We start from the raw sequence: 10,783 nt of genomic DNA, 5'->3' as shown, positions 1-10,783 counted from the left end.
CATGTCGGGATGCACACCGGAGAGCGAGGGCGGTGGTCGGGGGCGGGGGTGGCGAGGGCGGAGGGGGCGGGGGCGATGGTGGCGGATACGGTGGCGAGAGAGAGTGTGGTTCTTGTTGTCTCGGCGCAGTGCGTGTGGAAAAGGGGGGGGGAGGGAGGGGGCGGCGGGCGGGTCACTGGGGCGGCGGGCAGGGGCAGGGGCGGGAGGGCCGGCGCGGGGATGTGTAGCGACGGGCGGGACGGCCGGGGCGGCGACTCGGCGGGGACGCGAGGGAGATGGGCAACGCTGGGAAGGCGCCTTCATGCGGACGATGTTGGTGTGCTTAAGGTTCCTGAGGAGCGCGACCTGCGGGGCGGGGCGGCGGGCGTGAGCGGAGCAAGGCTCGGGCAGGGTCCTGCCTAGCGGCGGCGCTGCGAGCGAGGGCGACGCGAGGGTGTGCCGTAGCTTCGTATCCGGCGCGCCTCTCGCAGCGTGGTGACGGGGATGCCCTCGTCGCGGTCGTCGAGCAAAATCTTCTTAATCGCGACGATGCCCTGGTCCGTCTTGTCCCTCGCCCGGTAGACCGTGCCGTAGGTGCCCTGCCCGATTTTGTCTAGAATCTGGTAGTTTAGCGGCAGAGAGGACCTCTGCGGCACCGGAGGAGTGGTGGCCGGAGGCGAGTCGAGGCTCTCGTTGGAGTCGAGTTCGCCCTGGTTGGTGGTCATCGAGCGCGTCTTACACAGATGCGCCCGAGGTCAGACCGTTAGTGCTTAGTGTACGGGCGACAGCGCCACAAGATTGCGCTCCCGCGCAAGAGCCAGGTCCCCTCGAAATGTGGCCAATAGAGGCGGCCGCATAGTTTCTTTTTTCCCAGAGAGATGAAAAGCGCCGAGATTCGCCGAGATGTGTTTGCGCCAACCTGCTGAGCCGTTTTGCTGCTGGCCATCCGTACGAGGTGCTCGTAACAACGGCTCGTAATTGGGCAGGCGCAGCAGCGTACTTTTGATTCGTGTTCGTTTTGTTTTCGTTGTGTGTTTAGAGAGTTTTGTTTTGTGTTTAGAGAGATTTCTTGTGTTTAGTGTTTTGAGATTTTAGCAATACGAACAACAATTGTATGTAAAATGAACTCGGGGGCACGGGACGCGGCACAAACGGGGCACAAACGCCAGGGCCCAGGCTACAAAGACGGGGAGGCACGTAGTGACGCAGGGGAGTCTAGGCGACGGCGGCGTCCTCCGACGCCGCGGCGAGCCTGAGCTCGGTTGTTGTTGTGTTTTGAGAGAGAGTTTTTGTTTGTGTTTTGTTGCTTTGAATGGGTTCGAAGAGGCAATCCCTTTCTTAAAACCCCATTTTGCTGCGCCGGGTCGTAAGGTAAGGTAAGGTAAGGTAAACTTCTCCACACACACGAGGTGGTGGGGCAAGGGGGGGCAACCCTCGCGTCTCCACGTCTAACGACAGGAGCCGGGTCGTATCCAGGGACCAGAGGCTTAGTTACAAGGCTAGTCCGACGAGGTCGGATCTACGAGCTCGAGGGCTTGCGGTAACTAGCCCCGTTACCATGCTCGTAGTTTTGCTGTGTGTGACGTGTGAGGTTAATGACTGCACTCCAAGTGGTCCAACCTTTTTCCCGTGAGACGCTCGAGTCAAGGTCCGCGCACACCCCAGTTGCGCGTCGGGCTGTGCTGCTGCTGCTACGAGCCTACGACTGTCCGTGCTCGCTCCCAGGAGCGGGCGCGTCAGCCGCCAGGAGCGCGCGCGAAGCCGCGGAGTCGCTGCTGCTGGCAGCGTGCTAGCTAGCCATTCTCACGCCTCGGGGCGTCCTCCTCCCAAAAGACATGGGCGCCCGCGCCGTCCTCGTCCCCGTATGGCATGTGCATGTACGGCGTGGACTCAAAGACCTGAGCGGCGCAAGGAGGTGTCGACGCGGAGAGGGAGGCGGAGGGCTCGGCGTGGGACACGGGGGAGACGCACCGCCCTCGCGCCCTGGACAGTGATGTCCAGCGGCGCCCACGACGCGGCGACCCGCCCGAAGGCCGCATGCGCCGCCTCCCGGTCGGGCGGCTCGGCGGACCACCTGAAGGCGCGACAGTGAGGCTGCGAGAGGGGCGCGGGAGCCCGGCGGGAGTGCGCACATGGCCGCCTCACGGCCGTTGAGTGCACGATGTCTGGGAGGTGCGGCGGCGGCGCGACCGCAAAGCTCGGCAGCGGCTTGGCGCTCGACCGGTCGCCACCGCCGATCGCGGGCACGCCGCCGGCAGCCACGATGGCTGCCTCGAGGCACCTCCGCATCGCCCAGACGGCGCCATCGCTGTCCTCGTACCGAAAGATGCCTGACAGACACGAGACAGCAGCGCTGAGCACCCGACGCACGCTTTTCGAGTAACTTGGGCAGCCGCGGCCTTACCCGCAGCGCCCTCGAGCGTCGGAGGGCCCATACGCAGCTGAAACTCGCCCTTCGGCCACTCTGGCGCTCTCCGAGCGGCTTCGAGGACGGGAGTCCAAGCGGCAACCAGCCGTCGCCGCGCGTCCGCGTCGAGCGGGCCGCCGGTAAAGGCGCGCAGCGTCGCAACGGTGCAGTGCAGAGTGGAGGCCGGGTAGATGTAGGCCTCTGGCGGGAGCGCCGCTCGTAGGCTGGCGGAAAGCTTGGCGTATGCGAGGGCCACCTCTGGCGGCATTGGCCAAGAGCACACCAGCACGGCGCCGCAAAAGTCGTCTGTGCATCGGTCCCCGGCCGCGAGGCGTGCGATGATGGCGTTGTCCCAGCGAGTCGCCATCGGTACGCAGGGTTCCGCGGCTCCTACCCGGATAGGGGGTATGTGCACCACGACTCGCGCCAAAACGCCCTCCCTATCTACGACTATCTATCCACTAGGGGGTTATACACTCTCTGAGGCCTCAGACCCCCCTCTGAGGACGGGTCGGACCCCTGCCTTGGCGGCACAGAGGGTTTGACTCTGACTCTGTGCCGCCTCTGTGGCCTCTCTTGGCTGATTTTGGCCTCAGAGGGTCCCCGGCCGAGGGTCTGTCTTGGCGCGGCACAGAGGGCGTTGACCTCAGAGGGTAGCCCCCTCTCGGCAGACAGAGGCGAGTCGCGAGAGCCCCGGGCGGAGGCCGGAGCGCCTAGCCCTCCACGAACGGCGCTGACCAGGGAGGGCGGGGAGGGGGCGGAAGCAGCGAGCATGACTAAGGCGCTACTCTACGCTTGCTGCTGCTGCAGGCTCGCCCACAGCGCCCGCGCCGACCCCTGCGCGACAGCTTCGCGCGGCCAGCGCGCAGCGGCGCCGCCGACCCGTCAACTTGAGTGAGGATGTGCTTGGAGCGGCCGCCCGAGGAGGAGGTAGTGATCTCCACATCCGTCCCCTGCTCCAGCTTGGCCATGAGGCGCCGCGGCGTCCTAGTGAACTCGAACTTGAGGTATCCGAAACCAATGGAAGCTGGGCCTGCTGGGGGGGGGGGTTCTCTCTGCTTGGCTGGGGGGGGTTCTCTCTGCTTGGTGGGGGATCACGACAGACTTGAAATACCGCTGAAAACTCCCTCTGAGGAGCGGCCTCGCGGGGCTTGCCTTGGCGTCTCAGAGGGTCCCCGTAGCCTCAGAGGCTGCGCCGAGAGAGGCTGGCTTGGCGGCACAGGCCTTCAGAGGGTCGGCCCAGGCACCCTCTGAGCCGCTCGTGGATGGCCTCTCTTGGCACAGAGGGTACCCTCTGAGACGAGCAGATCTGGGCCCCCTTGCCTCAGACCCCCCCCCTCTGATACAACCCCCTAGTATCTATCCCCAGGCTGCGTCCGCAGCGAAGCGAAAAAAGACGAAAAAAATACATGTCCCGTCTTGCTTTGTTTCCTAACATCGAAGGCTAAGCTCAAAAAAATACTACCTGTTGCAGGGCCCTCTGGAGCGGTCAAGGAGGTCTTGAGGAGGGGCGTCCAGAGCTTGACTTCATTCACCTCATCGCATCCTCCCGGGCCAGCGTGGGGTTCCGCGAGGTCGACCTTGTACCCCTCGTTGTACTGCCGGGTGAGCACGCACGCACGCACGACACGCACATGACATGCACACAAGCATTCACGCACTGCTCGCGCGCCGCGGGCAGTCGACGCCTCTTCACACCTAGCCGTGAATAGCGATTCTTCACGCCTTCATCACAACAACAACATGTACATGTCCTTTAGCGGCCCCTCGTCTTCGACCTCCCAATCCGAAGCGAGTTTGGTCGTGAACTGGGCGTACATTGAGCCGGCATCGACGGGAGTACCATCCTCGGTGAGCTTGGCGGAGTGTGCGCTGATGAGGTTGTCGACATAGAGTCCGAGGATAAGCATCTCACCGTCCTCGTTGTCGCAGACCACGACGCATCCGTCCGAGTCCTCGAGCCGGCGGACCGTGAGGCCGGGGATGGCCTCGCCGCAGGTGCTGACTGAGCCATGCAAAGATCTTGCGCTGCAGACGGCGGCCTGACTGGGGGGCACCGTACACAGGTTTCTCGATGCGGCAAACTCTCGGCGTGCCGGTCTTGTCCAGCTACACCGACGCCTCGCCCTCGGCTCTAAAAAAAGAAAGAAAACACCGGAGCCAACGCTTTGTGCAAAAGCAATCGTTGGTGCTCGCTTACTCGCGTACAGCCCGGGTGGTCCTGGACAGCCCACACCACCGCCTCCCTCTCCACCGCATAGGACATGCTGCTCTGCCCACCAGCACGCGCAACGTCGCGAACATCGCTCGAACAGCTCGCAATCAAAACAACCAGCCTCGACGCCGACGAATTCAGCAGCAGCGACGACGAGGCCGACGACACCAGCCCGCCCAAGCGAAAGAGCCTAACCAAACGGATCGACACTGACCACCCAGGCTCGCGGTCAGCGCGGCTCGCACGCCGGCTCCCGAGCGTGGCCGAAGGGAGCCAATCGCTCAAGCTGCCGCGCCGGTCGCTAGCCGCCACCGACCCTTCCTCTTTCACGACGGCAGACCGCTCCTCGCCCGACGTCTCGGCCGATCCACAGATGCCACCATCTCCGGCCGACCCTCGCAAGCAGATGAAGCGCGTGGCGGAGGCGGCGGCCAACGGGACGAGCTTGGCAGAGCCCGTGCTTGGCACGGCCTGGACAGAGCCTGAGATTGCTCAGTGTGCTCAGTGGACTGAGCCTGTGGGCTGGGCCCATGAGCCCTTCGCTCCAGGCTGGGCCTTCACCGGCAGTTGGACGGGTGGGGCAGTCCCGCCGATGATGGTGTGTCCTCAGCCCTCGGTGCTAGTGCGGATGCCTGTGCAGATGGGGCTGCAGATGGCGCCGATGCAGATGGCGCCGCCAACGTGCTACGAGTATTCGATGCAGTACGTGCAGCAGGTGCCGCCGCAGCCCGTGGCGCCGCCGATGCACTACGAGTACCCGATGCACGCCTTCAGCCCGGCGGGCCAGCCGGTGGGGTGGCCGCCGATACCGCAGCAGATGGCGCCGCAACCGCAGCCGCCAGGCAGCAGCGTCCCCTGGGGCTCCCTCGTCGCCACCGCGTTGGACGCAAAGGGGTCGAGGGCGCTGCAGCGCCTGCTCCCGACGCTGCGGGACGAGGAGCTCTCCGCCGCAGCCGGCGAGCTGGCGCCGCACCTCTGCTCCCTCGCCCAGCACGCGTTCGGCAACTACCTCGTCTCCAAGCTCGCGTCGCTCCCGCTCCTCCGCCCCGCCCTCGCGGCCGCCTTCCGCGGCCACATGGCGAGCCTCCTCTGCCACGCGCAGGGCTCGCGCGTCGTGCAGGCCTTCCTTGCCGCCGCGGCGCCGGCCGACGCGGAGGCGCTGGTGTCGGAGCTCGACGGGCGCGTCGTCGAGTGCGCGCTCGACACTTACGGCTCGTGGGGCGTCTGCGTCGCATACAGCGCCACGCGCGCCCCGTTCGTGCTGCGGCAGCTCTCTGCGGCCGTCGTGCGGCTGTCTCTCGAGCAGCACGGCTCCCGGGTGGTGCAGTACGTCCTCAAGGAGGCGGGCAACGCGGGCATCGACTGCTCGGCGGCGGTCGACCGCGTCCTCGGCGGCGGGCTCGAGGAGCTCGCCCTCCACCGCTTCGCAAACTACGCCGTCCAGGTGGCGCTGCGGCAGTGCGGCGCCGGCCAGCGCGACGCGATGCTCGGCGCGCTGCTGCCTCGGCTGCTGCCGCTCTCGGCGAGCAAGCACGGCTCAAACGTCGCCGAGGTGGTGCTCTCGCTCGCCTCCCCCGACCAGCTCGACGCCGCGGCGGAGCCCATCTTTGGCGGCGGCGACGAGGCGCCCGCGGCTCTGCGGCGGCTGCTGCAGCACCAGTTCGGGAACTACGTGCTGCAGACGCTGCTGCGCCGGCTCGCCGACGGGCCACGCCGCGCCGCCGCGTTCGCAAAGGTGCGCGAGGCGACCTCCGCCGAAAACTACGGCCGTTCGGTCCTCTCGCGGCTCGGCGAGGTTGAGGTGGCGTGAGGGTGCCATCAAGGAGGGGCTGAGAGGCTGTGGGACCCTGATCTACCTAGTACCCTTCGAAGTACCCTTGGGGCGCATGGTCTTTCCTCCCCCCTCCGCCCCTCTGGCGGCCCAGACACGCGACGCGCCTTAGACCGCGCGCGGAGAGAGGGTCTGTGGCTTGGCTTTCGTGATGCACTTTACGATGCCGCCGTTTTCGGTGCTGAAGCTAGAGCTGTGAGTGGTGTGTCTGTGGACTGTGGTGTGTCACCTGCGATGCCCAGATGACGTCAGCGACCCAGGTGACGCGTCCGGGTCTTGAGTTGTTTATGGACTATATGCCCAGGTCCCCCACCGAGGTGTGTCAGCGACCTGGCTGGTCGGCGCAAACTAGAAGCAGATCAACCAAATAGGCGTATGCATTGCCTATCCAGGGCTATCACCTGGACCTATCAACAGGCACCTGCGGCGCCGTGGTCAGGAGCTGCTGTTCACACTTGCACAGACTTTGATACGGCACAGTACGTAGGAACGCCGCAATTCGCTTGTGGCCGCGGTTCACCGACCGTCATGCAAACTGCAAGCTTGCCTGCCCACTCCTACCAAAGGTTTGCCTCCTCCGATTCGAGCGGCACGCTCGCCTGCGCCAGCCTCCTCCTCGCCGTCCAAGGAATTGGCGAGGCTGTCTTCATGTCGATGAACGCACGGCACGATGTGTTCGGGCCGACGCAGGTCTCACTCATCACTCACACACCGGGCCCACGCACTGTCGTGACCTCTTGCGAATGACGGTCGCCTTGTGCAGGCGATGATCGGCCGACCATACGCGGTTCTCTTCTTCTTTGGAAGGCAGTCGCTTGTGATTGCGGCGATCGGCTTTGCTGCTCGGCTGCGCTGCGGCGCACACGAGCTCAGCCCCTTGCTCCGCGCGTCCGCGATGCTTGCGCTCCTCTGGTGCACCGGCGTGCTCATGGTGGCCTCCGACACCCTCGACCCGTACTCGGACCACGCCACGCTGCTGGTGTTGCTCCACGTGCTCGGGTATGGCGTCCTCGTGCCGCCGCTGCTTGCGAGGCACGTCCTCGCCCTCTTCACCTCGCTCCTCGGCTTCGGGCTCGCCCTCCAGCGCCGCTTCCCATCCCCCGGGCAGCCGCTCTGGCCAGCTCTCGTCCACGGCGTGGTCGTCAACTGCGTGGGCTTCAGCCTCGCCTATCTCTCCGAGGCCCACTGCCGCGACAACTTCGCGCGACTGCAGCGGCTCGGTGAGGAGGAGAGGGTCAAGGTTTCTCTACGCGACAGCGTGCACCGCCTGCTGCTAAACACGCTCCCCGCCCCGATCGTGCGCCACATCGCTGCTGGCGCCACGGACCTCGCGCACCGGTATGGAGAGGTCACCGTGCTGCAGGCCGACCTCTCCGGCTTCACAAAGCTCTCGAGTGAGCGATCCGCCGCCTTCGTGATCGGCCTCCTCTCGGACTTGTTTGCAAAGTTTGACCGCCTCACCGAGTGGCACGGCGTGCACAAGGTCAAGACCATCGGCGACGCTTACGTGGTGTGCTGCGGCGCCTTTGACGAGGCGCCCACCGCCGCGGAGGCGGCGCGGCGGGTCGTCGGCATGGGCCTCTCGATGCTCGACGAGGTGGAGCTGTGCAAGCGCGAGCACGGCGTCGACATCGCCATACGCGTCGGCGTGCACACGGGCCCCGCCATCGGCGGCATCATCGGCACCGTCCGCTTCCACTTCGACTTGTGGGGCGCGGCGATCGCCGGTGCGGCGAGTCTCGAGGAGCAGGGCGCCGCGGCGAAGGTCTACGTGTCCTCCTCTGAGTTCATAATGAGTCATGAATGGCTCATGATCAATAGGCGCCGCCGGGAAGGTCCACGTCTCAGGCGCCACCGCCGCGTTGGTGGACGCTGAGCGTGGCGGGTCCGTCAAGTTCACCAAGCAGCCCGACCTGTTGGCAGCGAGCAAGCACGGCGTTCGTTCGACCTATTTCGCCGAAGCGCTGCTGCCCGCGGCTCCTGTGCGCTCTTCCGCCGCGTATGGCCGCGATACGCAGGGCTCGTCGTCCCGCTCGTCGCCCCGCCGCTCCACCAGCCGCGAGCGCGCCTCCCACCGCAACTACCTCGCCTCCGCCGGACTCGGACGCGGGCTGCTGCGGACGGCGCTGACGCCGCTGCCTTCCCAGCTTGCCGCTGCGCCGTGCCGCACACCCTTGGGCGCCTTTGTGTCGCGGCAGCTGGGCGCGACTTCGCTTGCAACGGGCGACCCTCGCGGCAGTTCAGACCGCGCCGCGCCTGACTCACCACTCGGAAAGGCGAGGCAAGCCGTGGCCGCGCAACGGGAGGCGCAGCGCGGTAAGTTTGGCGGGGCGTTCGCCGCGCTGTCGGGTGTGCGTGCGGTGGTACCGCCAGGCGGCGAGCCCCCGCGCTACCGCAGCGCCAGCGTGGATGTCGGTAGGGTCGGCAGGGTTGCGGAGGCCGAGGAGGCGGCGGCGGCGGAGGAGGAGGAGGAGGGGAGGGAGGTGGAGGGGAGGGAGGGGATGGCGTCGGTGGCAGAGGTGCGGGCGGCCGTCACGCAAGCTGTGGCGATGGCGACTGAGGCGTCAGTGGCGATGGGGAGGGCGGCGGCGGAGCTGGAGGCGGTGGCGCTGAGGGAAGACGAGGCAGCTGCAGAGCTCAGGGAGGAGAAGGCGCTGCTCGAGGCGCAGGTGGCGCGGCTCGAAGAGCTCCGCGTGTCGGCGGCGGCGGCGCAGCGAGACATGAAAGCGGCGGCAGCGCTGGAGACCGCGGCGCTGGAGGCGGCGGCCGCCGCGGCGACTACGGCGGCTGAGGAGGCGGCGACGCCGCAGGCAGCAGGCGTTCTCAGCTCGATGAGGCTTTCGAACTCGACAGACGAAGGGGTCGAGGGCGGAGGGAGTGGCAGTGGAAGCCGCGACGATGGCAGCGACGGCGGCGACGGCAGCGGCGGCGGCGGCGGCGGCAGTGGCAGCGGCGACAGCGGAGGTGACGACATGAGCAGTGGGCGGCGACAGCGGCGGCCAGTCTACCGAGGCGTCGCTCGCCCTTCGTGCGCCTTGTCGGTCTCTGCCCGGGTCTCCCTCTCTTTCCGAGCTTCTCATTCCCTGCGAACGATTTGACACATGACTCATTAGGGCGTCTCTCTGCCGGGCCTCCCCGCTCCAGAGGACCTCCCCATGCACGGCCGGCAAGACGGCGCGTCCAGGCCTCGGAGCGCCGCCGGAAGAGTCTCGGACATCCCTCGCGGCAGCGCGCCACCGAGTCTCAGAACTGTCTCGGAAGCGTCTCGGCGGCGCGTCACCGATGTTTGGGTCCGTGCAGACCGCTCGCGAGGATGCGCAGGGTGTGAATGGCGCCTCCTCTTCACACCTCCGGCCGTGCGCGCAGGCGAGCTCGCTGGTGAGGGGTGGGCGGCTTCGAGCCGCCGCGCGGCCGCTCTCAGGGTGCTTCGAGCCGCCGCGACGCTTTGTAGAGGGTGTTGAGTGTGGAGCGCTGTTAGAGCTGTAGAGCTGTAGAGCGCTCTGGAGCGCTGTAGAGCCTTTGAGAGCTCTACACATCGCTCCCGCGCGCTGACGCTGGCCGTCCACCACTCAGCTTCGGTGACCATGTCCTTAGGCACGACGCCAGCGGTCGCCCCGCGTCGGCCCACGGGGGGAAAGGCGGCTCCGCCGCGGGGGCAGCCACGTCCGGCCACTTCTTCGCGCCGCACGCGGAGGAGGCGGAGGCGCCCGTGCTCGAAGCCAGCGACGGCGAGGTGCGCCGTTTCTTGGCGCGCCACTGCGGAGTCCTTCTCGGCTGGGTCGCAGCATACGGTCCGTGGCTAGAACCAGACACTCCTTGGACAACACGGCGGACTCCACCACCTTGGGATACATCCGGGGTGACCGATCGTGCCTCCACCGAACTGAACAATTTCGTCGTCACCTAGGCGTCACCTCAGCCCGCCAATTCATTTGATTCATTCGTGACCGCAGGCGCCTGCGACCTCACCCATTTCTCGGTGCCGTACGTCGGCCTTGATGGCGTGCAGCCGCTCCTGCTCTCGCGCTACGCGCTGCTTCTTCCCGCAGTGCTCGCGTTGCGCGGAGCTCTCTCCTCGAGCCAGGCGACGGCGAGGGGCAACAGCGTCGCGGCAGTCTGCCTGCTAGCGCTGCCTTTCTGCGCGCTGCTCGCTGTGACCCCCTCCGCCGAGGTCAACGGATCCGACGTGAACCACGTCAGTCCACCGGCCTAGCTGCTGACAGGTGCTCCCCTTCGTCGGGCTCGACGCCAGCCCCTGCTTGGTGCCGTACACGCTCGTGCCGTGCGCGGGCATGCCAGGCTCTCTGTCCGTCCGTCCGCCTGTCTGTCCTCCCTCCCCCCCTCCCCCCCT

At 66.7% G+C, this 10,783-nt stretch overlaps 3 protein-coding genes across 3 annotated transcripts in view; 2 read left to right on the top strand and 1 right to left on the bottom strand.

Moving 5' to 3' along the window:
• Positions 1-398: 398 nt before the first annotated feature.
• Positions 399-704, bottom strand: EMIHUDRAFT_65194 (hypothetical protein; the record flags this gene model as incomplete). The annotated part of the gene is made up of 1 exon (XM_005774020.1): positions 399-704. One exon carries the CDS (start codon positions 702-704, stop codon positions 399-401), a length of 306 nt encoding a protein of 101 aa, XP_005774077.1.
• A 3,875-nt stretch (positions 705-4,579) lies between these two features.
• On the top strand, positions 4,580-6,734 carry EMIHUDRAFT_435655 (hypothetical protein). Its single transcript, XM_005774019.1, has one exon. The coding sequence runs from the start codon at positions 4,651-4,653 to the stop codon at positions 6,409-6,411; it is 1,761 nt and encodes a 586-aa protein (XP_005774076.1). The 5' UTR covers positions 4,580-4,650; the 3' UTR covers positions 6,412-6,734.
• A 1,100-nt stretch (positions 6,735-7,834) lies between these two features.
• The window catches only part of EMIHUDRAFT_56636 (adenylate cyclase), a gene marked incomplete at both ends in the record, with an annotated part of 6,798 nt that continues 3,849 nt past the window's right edge, over positions 7,835-10,783 (top strand). The window contains one exon of the mRNA XM_005774018.1: positions 7,835-8,197. Coding sequence (XP_005774075.1) covers positions 7,835-8,197 — 363 coding nt within the window. The remainder of the gene's footprint in view (positions 8,198-10,783) is intronic.

Source organism: Emiliania huxleyi (genome assembly GCF_000372725.1).
Source record: "Emiliania huxleyi CCMP1516 unplaced genomic scaffold EMIHUscaffold_32, whole genome shotgun sequence".
Lineage (NCBI taxonomy): Eukaryota > Haptophyta > Isochrysidales > Noelaerhabdaceae > Emiliania > Emiliania huxleyi.
The sequence above is the reverse complement of the archived record's forward strand: the minus strand, read 5'-3'. Positions and strand labels throughout refer to the sequence as shown.